Below are 23,847 nucleotides of genomic sequence, written 5' to 3'. Positions count from 1 at the left end.
AGCTGGGCAGAATTGTAATCCCAGTGCTGGAAGGCAGAGACATGAGGATTGCTGGGGCTCACTGGTGAACCCCCTGAGTGGAACTGCAACTCCCAGACCAGCAAGAACTCTGCCTCAAAAATGAATGAACAAATGACCAAATAAATAGGCTGTGGGTGGCGTGGAGAGAGAACTCAGTGGGGAAGAGCATGTGTGTATCTTCCAGGGGGCCCAAGTTCAGTTCCTAGCACACACATATGGTGGCTCAGAACCACCTGTAACCCCAGCTCCAGAGAATATGATGCCTTCTTCTGGACACACACACACACACACACACACACACACACACACACACACACACACACATACACACACACACACGGTTCTGGCAGAAAGCTCCAACATTTGAACTGTGATCTGATTCTGAACACAGAGTAAGCTCCGCTGTCCAGCCTGTACCCGCCCAGGATCCACAGGGAGATGTCCAAAGTGAGGGAGAATGAAACTGCAATCAGTGAGTTTATCCTTCTTGGCATCACCAATGACCCACACCAGCAACAGATCCTCTTCTGGGCCTTCCTGTGCATGTACCTGGTCACCGTGGTTGGGAACGCACTCATTTTCCTGGCCATCAGCTCTGACTCCCGCCTGCACACCCCCATGTACTTCTTCCTCGCCAACCTTTCCTTTGTTGACATCTGCTTCACCACCAACCTCATCCCCAGGCTCCTGGCTAGCCATGTGGCCGGAACACGGACCATCTCTTACACCCACTGCCTGACTCAGATGTACTTTCTCATCTCCTTTGCCAACGTGGACACCTTTCTGCTGGCTGCCATGGCCTTGGACAGATTCGTGGCCATCTGCTACCCACTGCAGTACTGCACCATCATAACCCCCAAGCTCTGTGGGGGGCTGGCAGCCATTGTGTGGGTGTGCTCTGGCCTCATCTCTCTGGTGCACACGCTGCTCATGAGCAGACTGACCTTCTGCTCCTCGCCTCCGGAAATCTCTCACTTCTACTGTGATGCTTACCTGCTCATGAAGTTGGCCTGCTCAGACACACGAGTCAACCAACGTGTCTTCCTGGGGGCCGTGGTCCTCTTCGTGGCCCCCTGCATCCTCATCGTGGTCTCTTATGTCCGCATCACTATGGCGGTCCTCCAGATACCCTCTGCCAAGGGCAGGCACAAAGCATTTTCCACATGTAGCTCCCACCTGTCTGTGGTCACCCTATTCTATGGGACGGTTCTGGGCATCTATATACGGCCTCCAGATTCCTTTTCCACCCAGGACACGGTGGCCACCATCATGTATACTGTGGTAACCCCTATGCTGAACCCCTTCATTTACAGCCTGAGGAACAAGGACATGAAGGAGGCAGTGACAAGACTCCTCAACAGGGTCTCGAAGTCCCCTTAGCTTGGTTAAGTATCAGCTTGGTGTCTGGGTGTTTAAGACAGAAAGGCCTGGAGCCTGACCTTGGACGTCACCTCTACCTGTCTCCTCCTACTCACCTACTCAGGCTGTTTTTAGAAAAGAAAAAAAAATCATCTAGAAATTAGAATAGAATTTTACTGTTACTAGAAGAGACACTTAAATCTCTGCTGCAGGTAACCAATAAATAAATAAATAAATAAATAAATAAATAAATAATAAATAAATCCTGATTATATTGAGTTAAAAAACACAAGATAACAATACTCTTAGTATCACTATTTCCATAATGGAAAAAACCAAGGTAGAAAATCCAAAGCTAGGATTGAGGTTCCTTCCAGGCCTTTCCTCTAAGGCCCCCCAGGAACACACATTGATCCCAGTACTTCCAAGGCTGAAGCGCCATCTTTTAGCACCCCAAGTAAGGAGAGGAAAGACAGAGAGGGTTTCCCAGGGGCTTTCTGAGAAGCCCTAAAGCCCTACTTGCCACCTTTTGGTCACATCTCAGTGACCGTCAGAGCAGTCAGGACAGGCAGTTGTTGGTTTGCTTGTTAGTGCTGTCATTTGGTCTTTTATTGGTTAGAGTGAGATGTGTGGTAGCTTAGAAAGGAAAGGAAGGGTGAGACACCCCTAGAACAGGGAGCAGGCTGGCCACACCCCCAATCACGGGTTGCTACAGTAACAAGCATGGAGCCCCATTGTTTTCAGAAGTACAAACGTGTTTTGGAGGTGGACTTCCTCTAGACTGCCTGTAAAATACAAGCCACGGATGGGACCCTACACTCATTATTTTCCCCCTTATATTTTGCTTTTTTTTTTTTCCAGAGACAGGGTTTCTCTGTTCAGCCTTGGCTGTCTTGGAGTCACTTTGTAGACCAGGCTGGTCTAGAACTCCACAGAAATCCACCTGCCTCTGCCTCCTGAATGCTGGGATTAAAGGCGTGTGTCACCATGCCTGGCATATTTTGCTTTTTAAAGGGACCCTACACTCTTGGTTTTTCCTCATATATTCTTTATTAAGGGACCCTGCACTCTTAAGGCCAAACCTCTCAGTCCTAACCCTTGGGTGAGGCACCTCTAGGCAGAGCCAATAAATAAAAGAAAGAGAACTTAGGGTCTTGTGACAACTTTGGGGGAGATGAAAGTTTGTTTTCTGTTTTTTGTTTTTTTACTTCTGTGCATGTGTGTGTATGTGTGTGCCTGTGTGAGTATATGCCCTATGTACGCAGGTGCCCAAGAAAGTCACGAAAGAGTGTTGGATCCCGTGGAGCTGGAGTTACAAGTGGTTGTGAGTTGCTTGTCTTGGGAACCAGGAACTGAACTTGGATCCTCTGGGAGAGCAGCAGCAAGTGCTTTTAAGAGCTCCCGAGACCAACTTATTCTTAAGGAAATACATTTCATTGCTGATTTATTCTCTATAGAAAAAAATGTAGCCGGGCAGTGGTGGTGCACGCCTTTAATCCCAGCACTTGGGAGGCAGAGGCAGGTGGAGCTCTGTGAGTTCGAGGCCAGCCTGGACTACAGAGACAGTTCCAGGACAGCCAGAGCTGTTATACAGGGAAACCCTGTCTTGAAAAAAAAAATGTATAGTATTCAACCTTGCTTATTATATAGAATATTGATATATGCTCGTGTCAAATGTACCACCTGCTCTAAATAAATCAAAACAATCAATAAAGCATTCTAGTAAAACATCAACATGATATTAAAACAGCGAGTTTTAATTTGTTCCTATTTGAGATGGTATCTAGCTATACAACCCAAGTTAACCTAATGTAGTGATTCTCCTGCCTCAGCCTCCCCAGTCTTGGGATCGCAGGCATGTACCACTATGCCAGGCAAAATAGGGAACAGTAGTCTATAGTATGTTAAAAAAAACATATTTCTAGATTTGATATCAAGGCCTACATAAACGTAATTTTTGAAATTGGATTCATGAGTTTGTATTAACCATACCCTTTTATTTTCTGTCTCTTCCTATGTTTTGCCATGTTGGTATGGGGGATCCTCTGTGGTGAGAGAGGGAACCCCTCTGTGACAATGCCTCTTATAGTCAAATTCAGAAGGACCTCAACATCAGCCTCAGGTCCCCTCATGAGGTCAGTAGGGTTCCTAAGGCCCGGGGGCACGTGGGATTATCTAAATCAGCCAGTCTATGTGTCCCTGAATTGCCTTTCCCACCCCTGCCTTCAGAAGCCACAACCGAGTTCCTCACCCGTGCTTCCCCCAACGCTCTGACCAACACTGGGCTTCCCTGTGTGGTCCACACCTCCTGCTGCTGGACTCTGTGAGTTCGAAAACGTTGTGGCAGTCATTTCTATGCCTGCACGTCTTCCCGTGTGAGCAGCAGTGGAGAGACGGAGGCTCTTCGCCGCCCTGCGTGGCCGTCAGCTGACAGAGAAGACCCTTCCCCCTTCGCTCAGTTAACGCTTGCTCTTTGCCTAGACCGCAGAAAGGCTGCTCAGGGCCTGCCAGAATTAAGCAGTTTGATAGTTTAAACATGAGGGGTGCTTAGGAAAAGTACAACATACGCCGAAGACACGGGTGTCTTTACAAAAGCTTAGGAAGTTACTTTGCTTATCTCCTTTCAACTGGGTTCAAAGGTTAAATGGAGTTTTTAAATTAAAGTTTTTAAAAATATAAAAAGATAGTGAGTACCATTTCCCTTTTGTAAGTAAAATCATAAAGTGGAGAAGACCTGCATTCCACCCCTGAGACCCACTTGATGGAAGGAGAGACATGGTCTAAGAATTGTCACCTGACAGTGAAGTCTTAAAAATGAAACAAAATAGCAGAAATGTACGTGTTTATCCCATGTGGCAACTCTTAAAATAAGAGCACACAACTGGCCCCCAAAGTTTCTCAATGTTAACTACCAAACAGAAAAGTGTGTGGGTGTGTGTATTTGTATGTGTATTTTCACATTGTCATATTATATATTCCTGTTTTACATATATGTAAATATATGTATATGTGTATAAATATGTATATTATATATTTGTCTATATATAATATACACCTGTTTCTGCTTTAAAAAAAATAAGAGCACCCCATAAGCCTGGAGTGGGGAGACAGGCCCTCAGACTTTAAGTCAAGCTGAGGTTAGTGGGAGTTGCAAGTTAAGACGTGTAGCCACAGGGTCTGTGAGATGCCTCAGCCAGCAGAGATGCTTGAGCAAACCCCTGACAAGTGGAGCTCCACCTTCAGATCCAGGGTGGAGGGAGAGAATTGACTTCCAGAAGTTGTTCTCTGACCCCCAAATGCATGCTGCTGCAGACAAGTGCCTCAGTCATGCACAAATATCACAGGATACACATATTATCTTAGGGTCTTATTGCTCTGAAGAGACACTATGACCAATGCAGCTCTTATAAGGGTAAACATTTCATTGGGGCTGGCTTAGAGTTTGAGAGATTTATTCAGTTATCATCATGAGGGGAAGCAGGCTAGAATGCAGGCAGACACGGGACTGAAGGAGCCAAGAGCTCTACATCTTGATCTGACGGCAACCAGCAGGAGGGTGGATGCATTTTACACCTGTCATAGGTTGAGCATTTAAGACCTCAAAGTCCTGCCTCCATGGTGACATATTTCCTCTAACCAGGCCACACCTCCTAATAGTACCACTCCCTATGGCCAAGCATTCAAACACATGAAGAGGACACACCTCTTCAAAGCACCACATACTACTACTACTACTACAAGTAATAATAATAATAATAATAATAATAATAAGAAGAAGAAGAAGAAGAAGAAGAAGAAGAAAAAGAAGAAGAAGAGTATTTTAAAATCTGAAAATTAAATCTCCTTCCTTCATTTCCGCTTTTGTGTCATGTGTGCACATACGATTTTACATATCTGGATAAAATCTAGGAGTCACAAATAAAAGAAATCATGCAGTATTTGTCTTTCAAAATCTGACTTATCTCCCTTAGCATCCCTCGCTCTGGTTGCATGTATTTCACTGCAAACAACATAACTTAATTCTTCTTCTTCTCCTTCTCCTTCTCCTTCTCCTTCTTCTTCTTCTTCTTCTTCTTCTTCTTCTTCTTCTCTTAAGATTTATTTATTATGTATACAGTGTTTTGCCTGCATGTACACCTGCAGGCCAGAATATCTCGTTCTGAACTCAGGACCTTTGAAAGAGCAGCCAGTGCTCTTAACCTCTGAGCCATATCTCCAGCCCAACTTAATTCTTCTTTATGGCTAACGAAAGCTGCTCACGGTTCGTGTACATCACATTTCCCTATCCAACCTGTGCTGCTGGCCATCCGGGCTCTCTGTAACTTCATTCCTGGGAACATCGTGATCATGGGTGTGGCAGGTTGACGAGGAGCCCTTGCGGGGATGGACAAGCACCTCCATCAGCGTCCGCAGACTGCTGCATTCCGGAGAAGACTGCCACCATTCCGCCTGCCTGGCGATCCCTCTGGTATGTCCGGTGTGTCTACTCTTGGTTTGTGTCATACAGATACATAATTAAAGAGTAGGCAGCAATCCCAGCGCTAGGGAGGATGAGGCAGGAGGACCACTGAAAGTGCAGAACCTGGGGCCGCAGGGTGAGTTCTTACGCAACTTAAAAGAGACCCTGTCAGAAAAAGAGAAGGGTGGGAAAAGTCCTCAAGCCCCTTTTGACTGAAGCCGGTGGTCTCTTGCTCTCCCTGGTGTCTGTCTTTGGTACTGCAGGTCAAGCTCAGCGTGTTTGTTATTTACAGTAGAACAGAGAAGTGGAATTATTGCGTACAGCTGGTCCAGGGGCTAGGATGACCACACCCACGCATACACAAGGAGGCAGGGTTGTTATATACAGCTGAACAAGGAGGCAGGCTTGGCTGTTCTTGGTAGGCGCAGTCTCTCTGCAGGGATACAGTCCGTAAACACCGGGTGCTAGGAGAAAGCAATGGTGGACATTCTCTGCGCACACTGTCAACGTTCCCACTTGGAACAGAAGGTTTGCCACTGCTCTGAGCCTCGCCTGACGAAGGTCGGCCACCCCCAGGGCACTGAGGCATTCACTGTGTACACAGCTGTGCCCGTGTACATAACACACACGCACTCAGGACTCACACACAGGGTTTCCTCCACTCCCAGTAGGATGTACGTTCCATTTTTCCCTTTCCCAAGATAGAAGCCTCGGTTTGGTGTGCAACGGCCTCTCCAGAGTCTACACTTCCAGGGTTCCTGGGACTTCTTGCTGGTTTCTGGGGTGTTTGCCTGGCTTTCCGAACCACGGGTTGTTACATCAGTGTCTCTGGCAGTACAGAAGCTCAGCTGTTTCCCTTTCTACTGTCTTTTTAGTATCTTTTCCCTTCCTTTGGCAATTTTCAAGTTTATCATTTTTCTCCTCACTTCCATCAAGGGTAATGATGAAGCCATTTAAAGCTTTCTTTCAGGCCAGCGAGATGGTTCAACAGGAGAAGGAACTTGCTCCCAAGCCCGATGAGCTGAGTTTGATTCCAGGACCAGCACATTGGAAAAAGAGAACCCTCCTCCCTACACACACACACACACACACACACACACACACACACACACACGGTGGTGTGCATATATATTATATATAACTATATATAATATATATACACATATATATGCCACATAAACAGATAAATGTAATTGAAAACATTCTTCCTTTATGTTATGATGATCTTTCCCCGCATGTTTCTGTTTGAGTTTTCCTAATATTTCCACCACTGCTGAAATTACCTATTTGGTCTTGTTTTCATTATAACTCTTATTAGTCATTATGAGCCCACGTTGTAATTACAGTTATAATAGCTATTTATCTCCTACCCATAGTTTTAACATCTGTTCATCAGTGAGTCTGGTTAAGAACCACTTTGTTTCTGGTTGGTTGGTTGGTTGGTTTTTCGAGACAGGGTTTCTCTGTGTACACTTGGATGTCCTGGACTCACTTTGTAGACTAGGCTGGCCTTGAACTCACAGAAATCCACTGGCTTCTACCTCCCGAGTACTGGGATTAAAGGTGTGTGCCATCACATCCAGCTCCACTTTGTTTCTTTAGACTGCGTTTTTCTTCTCTTTTTGTGCCCCATGGTTTTTTTGTTTATAACTTCAGACATGTTCTATATAAATATATAACAGCAACACTGAGGTCAATTTTAATTTCCTGTTTCATGTGTTTTTATTTCGTTTTTAGTCATTTTTACTATTACTGTTTAATTTTATGTTCCTTTACTAGCTTCTTAAAAATATTGACTTTTATGTGTACAAGTGTTTTCCTGACTGTGTATATATACCATGTAAGTGCCGTGCCAATAGAGGCCAGCAGAGGGTGGCAGAGCCTCTGAAACGGAAAGAAGTGGGGGTTGGGAATTGAACCTGTGTCCTCTCCAAGAGCAGCAAGTGCTCTTAACTGTCATGGCGTCTCTCCAGCCCCTTAAATTTCTGTGCCTTTACTAGATTTTTACAGTTGTGATTCAGATCCATTTGAGAACACCCTCATTCTTCTCCTACCTGTGTTTAAAATCTGACTCAGGGTTCCCTGGGCTGGCTTCCTCTCGCCAAGTTCGATTTATATTGATATGCTGAAGAATTTATTCCTTTGAGATTTTGGCTACTTTAGACATCTTTAATGTCATCCACAGCTTAGGAACTCTGTGCCTTGAACCACACCCGTTGCTGCTGCACCTTTGTGTGAGTCACAGTTCCTTCTTTGACAAAAGTATTGAAGGCATGTGTTGTTCCATTTCCAAATGAACCATACCTGCCGTTTTCTTCCGTGTTTGTTTTCTTGGCTCCTCTCAGACCTGCCTGGAATGCATTATGAGACATTGGGTAAAGCTAACTTTATCTTTTCAGGTTCTGGGTGGTTTTATATGGGTACAAGTAAGAGAGATGTAGTCAAATTGTTTGAAGCCTCTTGTCCTCCCCAGTCCTTGTTTTAAGGTGGTTTTGTTGTTGTTGTTTTGTTTTCTTTAGCAGACCTGGAGTGGGTTCTCAAGCTGACCGTACCCTGCTCAGGGAAGACCCCGCTGCATACCAGCCCAGCATGAACTGTGCCATCTTCTAGTCTATGAGCTGCTGCTCTGTGTTTTCAGATGCTCAACTCTGGGCCCTAAGATCTGGTTGCAGCCCAGACAAGTTCATCCTGACATACACAGAACAATGTGGTGTAAACTTTGCTCCCCACTTATCCCTGACTGGTTAAATTAAAAGCTAGGCAGCCTAAAGCTGGGCAGAAGAGAGGTAGGTGGAGCTTTGGTTCCCAGGCTTGGGATCTCAGGTAGGGACCACGAGGCAGGAGAGGAAGAGGAAGGAAGTTGCCTTGGGGCAGTAGGGATCATGAGCACATGGCCACGAGGGCCAGCCTGATGGAGCAGAAGCAGCCCAGACAGAACCAATATGTCAAGTAATATTGGGAGCATGGCTGGGAGATAGCAAAGTGGCCTAGGGGGGTGACGTCTGTTGGCTCTGGTTCCTTAACAATTACATTTTATTGTGCATTTAGTAAACAAAGGTATCTTCCCTCCTAAGCAGGAAGGAAAGGAGGTTAAGGAGAATAAGAATAAAGCTTCTGGGTATCAGTTCCGTGGGGCCAATCCTTTAGCATCTCCGGGCCGGCAGACAGATCCTCCCCCAGATGGAAGCAATCTGCACCATTGCTCGTGGGCCGACTCCGCAGCCTTTCTCTCTCGACTTCTGCCTGCCGCTAATTCTACTCAGTGGCACCAAGAACAGTTTTGTTTGTTTGTGGGGTTTTTATTTGAGGGGGAGGGGGGGTGTGTACTTATCATTTTCTTGTGACTGAAAATTCTTCCTAGCTTGTCATCTCAGCTATCTGGGAGTCTGAGGCAAAAGAATTGAAAGTCCAAGGCCAGTTTTTGCAGAGTGAGCTCAAGGCTAGCCCAGGCAACTTCATGAGACTCTGTCTCAAAAATTAAGAGAGAACTGGGCATGTGGCTCAGTGATGGTGCTTGTCTAGGCTGCTAGAGGCTCAGATTCTTACTCCAGTGCCACTCCCAAATTAATTAATATAAAATGCTTACCATTTGTTCACTGTGAGCAGGTGAGTGTGTATGTGACGACCAGTCTCTCCTTCCACTATCTGAGTTCCTAGCACTGAGCTCAGGTCATTCGGCTTGGCAGTGAGTGGTTTGCCCACCAAGCCATCTCACAGACTGGCTTTTCCTGTAAGGTCTCTGTGCTGGTTACTATTGGCTGTCAATTTCATTATATCGAGGGGTACTCACGAGCCCCATCTCTGGCTGTTTCTAAGCCTTATCCACAGAGGATTTGATCATTAGGACTGTTATATAGATAATGACTTAATTCATTGATGGACTCTATATTTCAACCAACTTGGGGGCATTATAAAACTGGAGGAGATGGGGCCTGGCTGGAGAAGGTGGGTTTCCAGAGGTGGCTCTGAAAGGTCTATGTTGGACTGCACGCACCTCTCTTTCAAATCCATCTGACATAATGGCGGGGACCTACACGGAGCAGAGTGAGATTCCTGCCTGGTTACGTTGGATTTCCCTTTTCTTCTTGTGGAAGCACCATGAAGTATACCCGTGGCATGGGTCACAGCATCCTAGAGGGAAAGGCAGTGCAGACAGTGATGTCCCTGGGTCTGTTCCTCCAGGGGTGGCAGGACTTTGTAAGATGAGGACACTGACAGAAAGGATGCTCAGACATCTTCGGAAATGGTTTGTCACTCACATTTGTGGGCACTCTCGGCAGGGAGCGAGGCTGTTCTCCAAAGATGGAAGGTGCAACATCGAGTTTGGCAACGTAGGTGCACAGTCAAGGCTTACGTCCTTTGCAGACATCTGGACATCTGTCCTTGACCTCAAACAGAGGTACAAAACGACTGTGTTCATCACAGCCTTCTCAGGGAGTTGGTTCCTCTTGGGTCTCCTGTGGTATGTCGTTGTGTACATTTGTAAGGACTCGCCAGAGTTCTATCCACCTGACAGTCGTACTCCTTGTGTGGAAAACATTAACGGCATAACCTCAGCTTTTCTGTTTTCTCTGGAGACTCAAGTGACCATAGGTTACGGATTCAGGTTTGTGACGGAACAGTGTGCCACTGCCATTTTCCTACTTATCTTCCAGTCTATTCTTCGAGGGATCATCAAGTCTTTCATGTGTGGGGTCATTTTTGCCAAGATCTCTAGACCCCCCCCAAAAAAACAAACAAACAAACAAACAAAAACAGGCTAAGACCATTACAATCAGCAAGGATGTGGTGATCAGCAAGTGTGGTGGGAAGTGCTGCCTCCTCATCCGTGTGGCGAATCTTAGGACGAGCCTTCTCATTGGCAGTCACATACATATATGGCAAGCTTCTGAAGACAGCTGTCACTCCTGAAGGAGAGACCACTATTTTGGATCAGACCATTATCAACTTCATAGTTGATGCTGGCCATGAAAACTTGTTCTTCATCTCCTGACTTACAATTTACCATGAACCTGCAACGTCTTTTATTATTTGCCTACCAAGTAGGTGTTTGGTTCCTGGTGTCTCCTACTGGCTTCCAAGGCATCTGCATCCCAAAGAAGCTGAGCAAACAGAGGAACTTCAAATCCCAGAATCCCTAGGTCTCGAAGTGAACTACATTTCCCAGAGGCCTCCGTGTCCACCACCCTTGGACCCCCGGAGCCCTGACCCCCGTGAGCCTTCACCGGCCTTAGGGTGTCTGTGGTGCAGTTTGAGGCTCGGGGCCAAGGTCCCCTGGCAGAGTCCCGACGCGACGCGACTCGAAGCCTCCGTGAGGCTCGGCAGGAGCCGGGGAAGGGGTGGAGGGAGGTGAGCGAAGGCCTAATTTGCTTTTAGGAGGCCAGGCAGGGACTGGACTGGGCTGGGTTAGGCTTGGTGTGGCCTCCTGCGCGTCCCCACTCCCCGGGCATTCGGAGGAACGCGCGCTCCCAGCGGCCTCGGCCCTGGAACTTGCTCCCCATGGCCCCGGGTAGGGCCAGCCCAGGCTATGTTTTGTGTGCAGCCGTTCTGCCACTGGTTTCCTTTTGGAGTTTTCTCTGGGGTTCTGGAAATCGACCCTATGACAGCAGCAGGACAGTTGGGTGGTCAGCGTGTTGGGGAGGCGGGGTGAGGAGTACTGTCCCTGCCAGTGGTCAGATTTATGCGTCCTCACTGTGGCCGACCTCTGGCCTCAGTTTCGTGTCTGAAGGGGACAGGCAGTAACAGCGGAAATTAAACAGTGTTGGGGTGATGCCTGACACTTGATGGCTCAGTGAGTCCCCACTGTGATGGAGTCCAGTGTCGCCTGAGTCTTTCTGGAAATGCACAGACAGGAAGGCTGGTGACCTCTGGATCCAGTGATGCCCACCCCTAGCTCCCACTTGGGATGCTTTGGGAAGTGTGGCTTCTGAGAGGTGCGAAGCAACAGGTGCTACCCTTTTCTGTTTTTTCTTCCCTCAGATCCTCCTTCATCCTCACCATCTTTGGTCTTCCAAAGCAGAAAGAACATGGCTCCTGAGCAAAGAGAATCGAGGTTTCAGGTAAGCATCTTGTCATTCACTTCTTAATGGAAGGAGGGGAGGGGTTGTTTGCTTGTTTTTTTCCTTCCTCACAGTTCTTCACACGATTCGGCCTCGTCTAGGATTTAGAGCCCATGGCCTCCTTGGAGGAGTTGGTCCTCCTAACATGCATGGTGGATGCTGTGGAAAGCACACCCTGTGTTCACAATTCTAGTCTTCTGAGTTTCTTTCTTTCTTTTTTTTTTTCTTTAAGGTTTTTTGTTTTGTTTTTTATGTTTTTCGAGACAGGGTTTCTGTGTAACAGTCCTGGCTTTCCTGGACTCCCGTTTGTAGACCGGGCTGACCTCAAACTCACAGAGATCCACCTGCCTCTGCCTCCCAAGTGCTGGGATTAAAGGCGTGCACCACCACCCTGCGGCAGTCTTCTGTATTTCTAAAAAATTACTTTATTCACTTTACATGCTGACAGTAGCCTCCTCTCCTCGGGCCACACCTTCTCTCCCTCTTCTCTCTCTTCCCCCTCCCCCATGCCTCAGCAAAGGGGATTCCCCCCCCCCTCTCTCTCTCACACACCCACACACCCTAGCACAGCAAGTAGAATCAGGACAAAGAGCATTCTCTTCCCCTGAGGCCTGGCGAGGGGGAAGTGCTCAGCTATTGCTGCCTGATCTCAGTCTGGAATATGCCTACAAATTCCACAAGTAACATGCCGGGTGCCCTGGGACAGAGCACACATACACACTTGACAAAATTCCTTCCTGGCCCTGCCTCGGCACTCATCTGTGTTTCTTTCTCTGCTCTTACCAAGGTTGACTGTCTGTTTTCTTTTCCTGACAGTCCTTACATTGCTCCCCAAGCCTTCTCCAGCCCGTGGTGGCTATTTGTTTTCCTCCCTTTACTTTGTTTTATGTCACGCTTGTACAACTCCTTTGAACTTTTTTGTCACATGTATGTATGAGTGATGTGGTGTGCATGCGTGCATATATGTTCATTCCCATGTGCTCGGTCATAGGCACATCTGTGTGTGAGTACCTGCATGTGCACACGTGTGTGAAAGCCTGAGACTATAGGGTGACTTCTCTCATGGGTCGTCAGCTCTTTTGAGTCAGGGTCTCTTACTTGTCCTCAGGGCTCATGGAGTTGGCTTTTCCTCACAGGTGCCGGTGACCTTTGAAGATGTGGCCGTGCTCTTTACTCGGGATGAGTGGAAGAAGCTGGATCCCTCCCAGAGAAGCCTGTACCGCGAGGTGATGCTGGAGAACTACAGCAACCTGGCCTCGCTGGGTGAGGAGACTCCCTGTGGGCAGAGGTGCAGCCGTGAGGGCCCCGCCCCTGCTTCCCTGGATGGAGGCTGTGGCCACTGTGAAACCATAGCTGGGGCTTAGCCTTAGGGTCACACAAATGGGTCCTCATAAGTAAGTCCTGACACATACATCTCACAGCAGGCCTGGCCCTGCCAGTGTACAGTGGAGGAGGTGCCAGCGAGAACATCGCTTTCCTTAGTATAAAACAGAAAAGGTTCTTTATGGTTTAGCCATCTTCCCCACCAGCAACTACTCTGTGCTTGCTCGCTTCTTCTCCCGGCAGAGAGCTTTGTTCCACCTCTGGAACCTCTATTCCCGTTGCCTTTGCCAGAGGTCTGCATACTTTCACTGCAAAGGGTGGTGCGGGGTAAACATTTTAGATTTCACCCTGTTTCTTCAACTTAATAAGAGGGGTTTTTCAGGCTTCTGTGCTTGGATGGCTTATAGTTAACGAGTTGATTTTGTCTACAAGCAGGATTCCCGTTCACCAAACCAAAGGTGATCTCCCTGCTGCAGCAAGGAGAGGATCCCTGGAAAGTGGAGAAAGAAGGTCCTGGAGGCTTCTCTCTCGGTGAGTGCGTGCGCAGGCCTGGCAGTCTTGGCAGGGCTCAGTGTGGTGAGTCAGGAGAGGGAAACGTCCTCAGGTTCTTGGACCACAAGAAGTGATTAGAGGCTGGGATGGAGGTCAGTGGTAACAACACCTGCCTGGCACCCACAAAGCCCTGGGTTCAGTGCACTCGCACATACACACACACACACACACACACACACACACACACACACACACTCAACCAACCAAAACAACCCAGTAAGTTTTCAGTGAATTAAATAGGAGCAAGGGTGGGTAAACTGAAGCTGAAGTCTGGACCCTGCTCCCTTTAATTTTCTCCTAATCATGTCCCAAATAAGTTTCCTGGGATCCATCCTTTTTTGTTGGTTGTTTCTGAGGAGGGCTGCATTTTCAGAGACCATTTAAGACACTGTGTATTTAAGAGATTTTAAAGAACTCACTTAGCTGAAGTTCAAAGTGTAAAGAAAAAGGAAATGAAGGAAATGAGATGAGAGGGCTCCGTGCCTTGGTGCAATTCTGAGAGCTGTGTTCTGCATGCAGACAGCTGGAAGTATCTGGAATGTAAGTGGCCGTTGTGCGTTCTTTCATAGCTTTGGGACCGCTGGTTCTAATCAGAAACTGTTCAAAGGTCTCTTAGTGAAACAGCTGAAGAGACTGTGGTGTGTCCTTGTGCTGGCACCCATCGTCACAGTGAAAAAGACAGCTCTAGAGAGTGTCAGGGAGTGAGGCATCCATCGTCACAGTGAAAAAGACAGCTCTAGAGAGTGTCAGGGAGTGAAGCACCATCGTCACAGTGATAAAGACAGCTCTAGAGAGTGTCAGGGAGTGAGGCATCCATCGTCACAGTGAAAAAGACAGCTCTAGAGAGTGTCAGGGAGTGAGGCACCCATCGTCACAGTGAAAAAGACAGCTCTAGAGAGTGTCAGGGAATGAGGCACCCATCGTCACAGTGATAAAGACAGCTCTAGAGAGTGTCAGGGAGTGAGGCACCCATCGTCACAGTGATAAAGACAGCTCTAGAGAGTGTCAGGGAGTGAGGCACCATCGTCACAGTGATAAAGACAGCTCTAGAGAGTGTCAGGGAGTGAGGCACCATCGTCACAGTGATAAAGACAGCTCTAGAGAGTGTCAGGGAGTGAGGCACCCATCGTCACAGTGAAAAAGACAGCTCTAGAGAGTGTCAGGGAATGAGGCACCCATCGTCACAGTGATAAAGACAGCTCTAGAGAGTGTCAGGGAGTGAGGCACCATCGTCACAGTGATAAAGACAGCTCTAGAGAGTGTCAGGGAGTGAGGCACCATCGTCACAGTGATAAAGACAGCTCTAGAGAGTGTCAGGGAGTGAGGCATCCATCGTCACAGTGATAAAGACAGCTCTAGGGAGTGAGGCACCCATCATCACAGTGAAAAAGACAGCTCTAGAGAGTGTCAAGGAGTGAGGCAAGTTTCAGAGTGCCATTGAGCTTACCATTAGGTTGAAAAAAAAAATGTGTGCTTAAAGAAATTGTGTGTATGTGTGTGCGTGTATGTGTGTGTGTGCTTGTTATACATGTGAGCATAGAGAAAAGTATTCAGAGGCAGTGTACCCTTTAAAATTAATCTGGGGAAAGGGGCTTTATTTCTATATAATGTTTTAAATGTTTACCAAGAGCTGTTACATTCAGGAAGTCTGTGACATGCACTGTGGAGGGTGGACTGAAGGTGAGGCACAGCCAGGGAGCCTTAGGGAGCTACTCCAAGAATGACGGTAGAAAGCTAGAGGCGTCTAGATGAAGGCCCCTGCTTCAGACGTCTAGAGAGACCCAGTCTGCTGAGTTGAGGTGGGGATGGTTTTCACTCTAGATGTGAGTGAAGTACTTGGGTACAGATCTCTGGTGGGGAATTCTATAAGGGAGGTGGCTGGGTTAGAACTCACTTGTGAGGCCAGAGCCCTTGAAGCCTGGGGCTGACCAGGTGGGAGTAGGATCCTGGGAAACTGTTTTTTGCAAGGTGAGCCTGACCTGAAGGGACACAGCAGAGAGTTGGTTGCTATGGTGATAGAAACTTAGGGCTGAAGAGTCGGGGAAGCCCTCTCAGTGGTGAACCAGGACTACCACTGTGGGCTTTCGCTTGCTTAACAAGTATGTGCTAGGTGCCTGCAAAGTGGAACCAGATGGATTAGGCAGGGCCCTGCTCTTGTGGAGTGCTTGCTGCAGGGAGCAGAAGAAAGAAACCACGCATCCTCAGCCAGCCATGTGGAAAAGCCTAATGAGGACTAGTAGAGAGAGACACAGAGTGCTCCAGGTGCAGGGCAGGAGCCACGGGAACCGCCCCCCCCCCCCATATTACATGGGCTGATCTGAGGATTTGAGAGTCTACATAGGGCTGAGTCCTGAGCAGCCTGGAGCTGGTCCTTGCTTGAGGGCGAAGGTGTGGGAGGAGAGGAACTGGGGTGATCTGGGCCGTCAGGTCAGTCAGTGAGCCTGGGCTTAGAGAAGAGCCACGTGGGAGAGCACCCTGTCCCCCCACAGCCCCTGTGTTACATGAGAGCCGTTCTTCTCTAGTTGAAAGTGACCACTTCTGAGGTGGCAGCCACCACTGTCTTTTATATTCTCATTTATGTAGAAACTGCCAGAGGCCACCCCAAAGTAAACAGAACATAGGTAGTTGGGGTGTCTGAAGGGAGAGGAATTAGCCTAAGCAGAGTAGATCTGCGGTTCAGAGCTGTTCTGGGAGAGGGTAGGATGTTGTTGAATATGTATTAATTCTAGAAGACGATTATAATTCTGCTAGTTCCTCAATAATTGAGACAGAGACCATAAGCAAGCCTTAAGCACAATAACTGGGCAGGTACAATTAAAACTAATTTTCTAAACTAGTCGGGCTACCTCCCAGCTGCATCCCTGAGCTGCTTGTCAGTATGCCATCCTGTCTGAGCTGGATCTGCTCCATCAGGCCATAGTCTTTCCATCACCTTCCTTCTTCTTCCTCTCCTGGCCTCGTGGTCCCTACCTGAGACCCCCCAGTCCAGGAACTGAAGCGCTGTCTACTTTTCCTGCCCAGTTATAGGCTATCCAGCCTATTTTCTTAACCAATCAGAGAATATTGGGGAGCAAAGTTTATACAGCATCATTCAGTGTATGTGAGAATGCACTCATCTGGACTGCAACCAGATCTTGGGGCCCAGAATTTTGCATTTATATACAAAGCACCAGACCAGCCCCCAACACTGGGATACCTGATGAAATGGCCCCTGCCTTCCTCAGCTCTGGGGAAGACTGATGGAGTAAAGTCTGAGTAGACACCGGAACTGCTTCCTGCTCCATTCTGTGCAGGGGAGTTGACTGTGCAGCCCAGGCTGGCATTGAACTCTAGGTTTTTCCTACTTCAATCCCCTGAGTACTGAGATCTTAACTATGATGCTCTGTTCCTCTTGATGAATGGCTGTCCTTTCTTCCTCTCAAAAGAGGCCTTGAGAGGCCTAGGCATGCTCGTGTGTCTATGATGTGCCTGGACTCCAGTGAGGTGCTGTCTCAGCCGGAGCACACAGCCCACAAGTGCAGTTGAAGGACCTGGACATCCGTGCCAAGGATCATGATGTCGGACACCCCAAATTTGAACCTGCATATAGTGGAACTTTCTTGGCCTGCCAGTAGTTAGAATAAAGATATACAGACTTATTAATTTTTATCATAGCCTAGGCCTTAGCTTGGACTACCTCCCAGCTAGCTCATCTAACTTAATTAACCCGCTATTGTAATCCACAACCTGCTAGCTGAAACCACCTGTGTGTCGCGTAGGTTTGGTTCACATGCAAATGCAGAACTAGTCTGAAATTCAGACATTTTTAGGCCCAGAAATGATCTAGTGATCACATCTCCAGTGAGATGTGTGCTGAACTGTGAGGGTTCGTCAGTCATTTGCTGTCCCGTCAGTGAAGTCTCTGGGTTGTGTTGTTCAGGGGAAGGGCAGCTTTTTCTGATTTTACACAGGGGTTACCTCAGAGGTTAGCAACAGCCCTAAATCATCTCGTATTGCTCCCATGCTCAAAACTAGTGACATGCATCCATGGGGTGCAAGCCAGAGCCCTCATCCTGGTCTTCACCCTTACCTCCTGTGCTGCCTCCTGGCTTTTGTTCCTGACTGTTTCTATCTGTGCCTTCTCGTTTTCTCAGCGGCCAAGAGCCCTTGTGGTTGCCTTCCTCGTATTCACAGGCTTCTGCCCAGTTGCCACTTTGTGGAACAGGCTCCACACATCTAAACACAGCTCCATCCTCCACGGTTTTCCGTCAGCATGCGTATTTTCCTTCCACACACTCACTGCATAGCAGTATGTGCTCTCGGTGGCTGGGCATTGCTCTAGCCTTAGTTTGGTGGAAGAGATGTAAGGGTTCATAGTGATGTGCCAGAGACACCACAGCTGATACAGCTGGGCAGCTTAAAACAATCAGTTCATTGTCTTAATTCTGGAGGTTGAAAGGCCAAGGTAGAGGTTATCTGTATGTCTTCTCAGTGCAGTGATGGCCACAATCCCTCGGGTTCTTAAGCTTGTAGCTGCGTCAGTCTTTCCTCCTCCTTGGCTCCCATTGTGTCCTCCTCTGTCATTTCTGCAAAAGTCAGGCGGGGGGGGGGCACTTCAGGAAAGAGATCTGGAAACTTGCTTGGGTATCAAAACTGACACTTCTTTCAGTCTGTGTAGTCTGTTGCTGACCCTTTCAGATCCTGTCTTAAGTGTCAGAAAACTAACCAGCACTCACACCCCCATCTTTACCTGCACCTCACTATCTAAGGAGGATTGTGATGGTTCTCTGTGCCCATATTACCCACTTCTAGCTTGCATTTTTGTTATAGTAATGATCACATTGCATGACTCCTTCCTTTTTAAATACAAGTCTCACTCTAGTTCAGGCTACTGTGGAACTTACTATGTAGCACAGGCTGGCCTTGAACTAACAGCAGTCCTCTTGCTAAGGCAAGGACTCCTGAGTACTGAGATTGCAGGCATGATCTACCATGCCCACCAATGACTACTTATTAATTTCTTTATTTCTGTGCTAAGCTATAAACTTATTGAGGCTCAACAATGCCAAAGTCTAGGTACTTTTGCTTGTTTGTTTAATAAATTAATAAAATGAGGAGTTTAGTGCCTTCTAAAGTAACAAGAGGAGCTCTATGTGTTGCAGAGTGGATTTAGTTCTTATAGGAGATAGTATTGGAAAGATGAGACACTAGGGTCAGAGGAACAGTGAGAGTAAATTGCAGTGGTCCCTCTGGAATAAGATCCTGAACTTGGATTAGTGACAGTTGTTAGAAATATTTCACGGGTGGAATTTAAGATAATTTGATGGCTGTCTAGATGTGTATACAGGGCATAGGAGATTGAAAGAAGAAAGTAAAAATGTATGGAAAAGCTATGGAAAAGTTTACAGCATCAGTCTAAACTGAGAACCAGAAAAGACCTTGAAAAGTAAATGCTTTGGGCTCAAGAGATGGTTCTGTAGTGAAGAGTGCTTGCTGCTCCTGTAGAGGCCTGAGATTTGACCCTAGTACCTTCACTGAGTGCCTTACAACTGGTCATAACTTCAGCTCCAGGACTCTAGCGCCCTCCTCTGGCATCCATAGGCACTGTACTCACATGATTGTACACACATACACATAAAATAAGACTGTTGGTAAGAACAGTCTGCCAAAGGCAGAGAGTGCAGAAAGACTGAAGACACAAACAGGCACAGAACTGCACAAAGTGTAAATTACTGTGAACTTACCCAAGATGAGGGCACATCTTGGGTAGCAGCAAAATGAGAGTTCCTGGGTAGAGGCAGCTTGTAGCCAACTGGATAGACCTGGACTTTGTCAAAACTGTTAACAGGCTCAATGGCCGTTAAGAACAAACACAGTATGACTTGAAATGATTTAGTGTAATTTGGGGCCCTTTTCTGTTCTCCCGCTATAGCTCCCAAATAAGAGAGAGCTATTAGATTTATTAATAAGCTTTAGGCTCTATAACTAGGCAGAGACCCATCTATTCTAACCCCCTGTGCTAGTCTGCGTACTTCCCAGCCACATGCCCCGAATTACTTACCGTATTGGTCCTGCTCAGGCTGCATCTGCTCCGCCAGTGCAGTCATCAAGGCCACATCATTTCTCTACGTCTTCTTTGTTCTCTCTTTCTTCTCTCTCTCCTCTACCCCTTAGTCCCTACCTGAGACCTCTCACTGGATCAGAAGGCCAGCCTTTCTGTTTCGTCTGTCCAGTCATTGGCTGTTTAACTTCCTTATTAGGCCAATCAGAGATATTTGGGAAGCAAAGTTTACACAACATTGATCAATGAACATGACGTCACCCACGTCTGAACTACAACCAGATCTTGGGGCACAGAATTCAGCATCTGAATACACAGCACTGGACCACCCCCAACAATCACTAGCAAGCTGCAAACACTCAGTTACCTACATTAGTGACTACTTTGCAGGGTCTGGAATTCGTGCCAGCTCATGCAGGATGGTTGTTGTGCTCATGGTGGCTCTAGCGGTGCCAGGAGCACATGTACATTCTACAAAGGTGCCACAGGGTTGAGAATCCATTGGTGATCCAGTTACTACCCTAAAGTCAGCTAAGTAGTGAGGCTTTTGATAGATGAGCCTTTAGTTGACGTTTCAATCTCAAATCATAACACCTCTCTTGCTTGATGCATGGATAAGGCTACCATTCCAGCTTACAGTTCTTAACCTTGGGGCACTTCTGCAGAATTGATTTAATGTCTTCCTGTATAAAGTGGTTCAGAAATCTCCCTAATCATTTATGTTCTATTTGGGAAGACGGGTTCTGCCAGGGCTTATGACTGGTATATATGAAATTCAGACTATTTGACTTTCTTCAAATTCAATAGGTACAGGTAAGAAAGACTTACTAAACAAGTCAGATGTGGTAGCACATGCCTATATTCCCAGCACTTGGACGTCAGAGGCAGGAGGATTGCTACAAGTTTTAAGCCAGCCTAGTCTACCAACTTGGGCTGTATAGAGAAGACTATCTCAAAACAGAAAGTTAGGTGTGTGTGTGTGTGTGTGTGTGTGTGTGTGTGCATGTGTGTGTGTGTATACACACACATGTATACACATACAAGATACCATCAGGAGGATTTGTGAGAGGGAGAATATGCTGGCCTGCTTGTTATAGTAGAGAGGTACAGAACAGTACATCAGTACATCAGAAGTGGCCACTCATAACCCCAGCACTCAAGAGGCTAAATCAAAATCAAGAGGTCATGAGTTCAAGGGCAGCTGAGCTACAGATTGAGATTCTGTCTCAGAAAACAGGAAATACTGGCTAGAAGAATGGGAAATAGATACTCAGAGTTAAGCAAGGATTCTCACAGTAAACATTTGAATTGAATCTGTAAGGTAGTGTTGGCAGGGGGAAAAAGAGGGCAGATTTCTCAGATAAGAGTGTAGGTGACTATCACTGGCTATCTGGTCCCGGATACTGCCTTTCCCAACGTCTTGTCCCAGGTTAATCACCCTCCTGAAATGGCTTTACCTATCTTTTCTTCACTCTACTAGTTACATTCCTCTCAGTTATGTTTCTATACTAACTCATCTATTCCACCCTCAATATTTTTAACCACAAACCAAGTCTGTACTTAAACAACATTAGTATTTATTCGCTGTACACATGTAGTCTTGGTAGTCGATTTTTATATTACAAGAAACATCTTTGGTTTCTCTTTTCCCTTTGTAGGATTGAAGTGTAGTCACAGAACCACTAAATCAACTCAAACGCAAGACTCTTCATTTCAGGAGCTGATTATGAGAAAATCTAAAAGAAATGAACCTTTGGACATGAAGTCAGAAAAACTTTTCATATTTGAAGGTAAATTAGAAGAAAAGCAAGAATTGATTATAGAAAGAAACTATAAAAACAATGAATTTAGCCCAGAGTCACATAGAGAAAAAAGATCACCAGAATGTGAAAAACAAAACGCTCTCAGGCAGATACCATATTTATCTAATCAACCAAACATCACGCCTGACAAACGCTATAAGTGTAGTTTGTGTGAGAAAACTTTCATCAACACCTCATCCCTTCGTAAACATGAGAAAAACCATAGTGGAGAGAAATTATTTAAATGCAAAGAATGTTCAAAAGCTTTTAGCCAAAGTTCAGCCCTTATTCAACATCAAATAACTCATACTGGAGAGAAGCCCTACATATGTAAAGAGTGTGGGAAAGCCTTTACTCTCAGTACCTCCCTTTATAAACATCTAAGAACCCACACTGTAGAAAAATCCTACAGATGTAAGGAATGTGGCAAATCCTTTGGCCGAAGGTCAGGTCTTTTTTTGCATCAAAAAATCCATGCCGGAGAAAATCCTCATAAATATAACCCAGGTAGGAAGGCATCCACTTCCCTTTCAGGATGCCAGAGAATTCATCCCAGAAAGAAGACCTACGTGTGCAGTGACTGTGGCAACAGCTTTAAGTCCAGCTCATCCCTCCGCTACCATCAGAGAATCCACACTGGAGAGAAACCTTTCAAGTGCAGCGAATGTGGCAGAGCCTTCAGTCAGAGTGCATCTCTGATTCAACACGAAAGAATCCACACCGGAGAAAAGCCCTACAGATGCCATGAGTGCGGGAAAGGCTTCACTTCTATCTCAAGGCTCAACAGACACCGAATAATTCATACAGGAGAGAAGTTTTATAACTGTAATGAGTGTGGCAAAGCCTTAAGTTCCCATTCAACTCTCATCATTCATGAGAGAATTCACACCGGGGAGAAACCATGTAAATGCAAGGTTTGTGGGAAAGCCTTCAGACAGAGTTCAGCTCTGATCCAGCATCAGAGAATGCATACTGGAGAAAGACCCTATAAATGTGCCGAGTGTGGGAAAACGTTCAGGTGTAACTCGTCCCTGAGTAACCACCAGCGAATCCACACTGGAGAGAAACCTTATCGATGTCAGGAATGTGGGATGTCCTTTGGCCAGAGCTCAGCTCTTATTCAGCACCGAAGGATTCACACGGGAGAGAAGCCCTTTGAGTGTAGCACGTGTGGGAAAACCTTCAGGCAAAGCTCTTCACGCATTGCACATCAGCGAATTCATACTGGAGAGAAGCCCTATGAGTGTAACACATGTGGGAAACTTTTCAACCACAGGTCATCCCTTACCAATCATTATAAAATTCATGTGGATGAGGACCCATAAAAAATAAATTTGCATGTGTAAAAGCCTCAAACCAAAGCTCTTCAGAGAATATGTGCTTGAGAGATGTAAGGAACACAACAAATACAGGGGGAAACCTGTACTTGTTATCAGTTAAATCCCATGGATAAATTTTGTCTAACAGGTAAGAGGAAAGTATTCGTGCCTGCCCAACACTTTAAAAAAGTGCTCGATATGCAGGCATAGTACTTCATACATGTAGCCCTAACTACTGACGTCCCTGAGGCCTGACGATTGCTGAATTTGAAGCAGCCTGAGAAATCCTAGGGAGATCCCATCTCAAAAGACTAGTACCCTGAGACTAAGCCCTCACAGCTGAGTACCTTGCCTTCAGGTGTCTGTAAAATGGTGCTTTCCTTTTCTGCAGCAGTGTGTGCGAGATACAACTATCACCATTGGCATCTAAGTGAACAGAGGAGCGTGCTGGACTTCTCATTAGCAAAACACTAAACTACACTGGTGATATTTTTGCATAACATTTTAATAGCATCCAAAAGGATCAAAGAAATTACACATTTTTTAAGAAAAAAGGGCCAAAATAAAACATTAAAATGAACTGTAATCTACCTCTTATTCTCTGGAATTTATCCTTTTCTTGACCTGATTTCAAATGTTCTGTGTGGATTTTATTAAAAATGGAAATAAAAGGCGGGTCTCCTGGTTGTGCTGTGAATTGGAGATAGTCTACCCAGTTATTCTGTTCCTGGGAGTTTTTGTTGTTGCTGTTGTTTTGATTACTATAAGATTATTTATTACTAAATTCTATCTGTATAGGCTTTGAAGTCCTATACAGTCCAGACCTACTTTATTTGAGGTTCTTTAATGCTTATACCTCCCTTCCAACACACCTACCCTAGATAGGAGAGAAAGGGGGTTAATGGGAACAGAA

At 46.4% G+C, this 23,847-nt stretch overlaps 2 protein-coding genes and 1 pseudogene across 3 annotated transcripts; all 3 read left to right on the top strand.

Annotated features, from left to right (window-relative positions):
* Window positions 1–459: 459 nt before the first annotated feature.
* LOC311586354 (olfactory receptor 1D2-like) lies at window positions 460–1,401 on the top strand (the record flags this gene model as incomplete). The annotated part of the gene is made up of 1 exon (XM_084762308.1): window positions 460–1,401. The coding sequence occupies one exon, from the start codon at window positions 460–462 to the stop codon at window positions 1,399–1,401; it is 942 nt and encodes a 313-aa protein (XP_084618434.1).
* An 8,649-nt stretch (window positions 1,402–10,050) lies between these two features.
* Window positions 10,051–11,192, top strand: LOC311586353 (ATP-sensitive inward rectifier potassium channel 1-like; annotated as a pseudogene). Its single transcript has one exon. The product of its transcript is annotated as an ATP-sensitive inward rectifier potassium channel 1-like (transcript).
* A 433-nt stretch (window positions 11,193–11,625) lies between these two features.
* ZNF354A (zinc finger protein 354A) lies at window positions 11,626–23,631 on the top strand. The gene is made up of 5 exons (XM_084763806.1): window positions 11,626–11,630; window positions 11,819–11,898; window positions 13,035–13,161; window positions 13,654–13,752; window positions 21,472–23,631. Exons 2-5 carry the CDS (start codon window positions 11,866–11,868, stop codon window positions 22,938–22,940), a joined length of 1,728 nt encoding a protein of 575 aa, XP_084619932.1. The 5' UTR covers window positions 11,626–11,630; window positions 11,819–11,865; the 3' UTR covers window positions 22,941–23,631.
* The last annotated feature ends 216 nt before the right edge of the window (window positions 23,632–23,847 follow it).

The sequence above is a fragment of the Acomys minous genome (genome assembly GCF_964271855.1).
Source record: "Acomys minous genome assembly, chromosome: 16".
Taxonomy (NCBI): Eukaryota; Metazoa; Chordata; class Mammalia; order Rodentia; family Muridae; genus Acomys; species Acomys minous.
The sequence above is the reverse complement of the archived record's forward strand: the minus strand, read 5'-3'. Positions and strand labels throughout refer to the sequence as shown.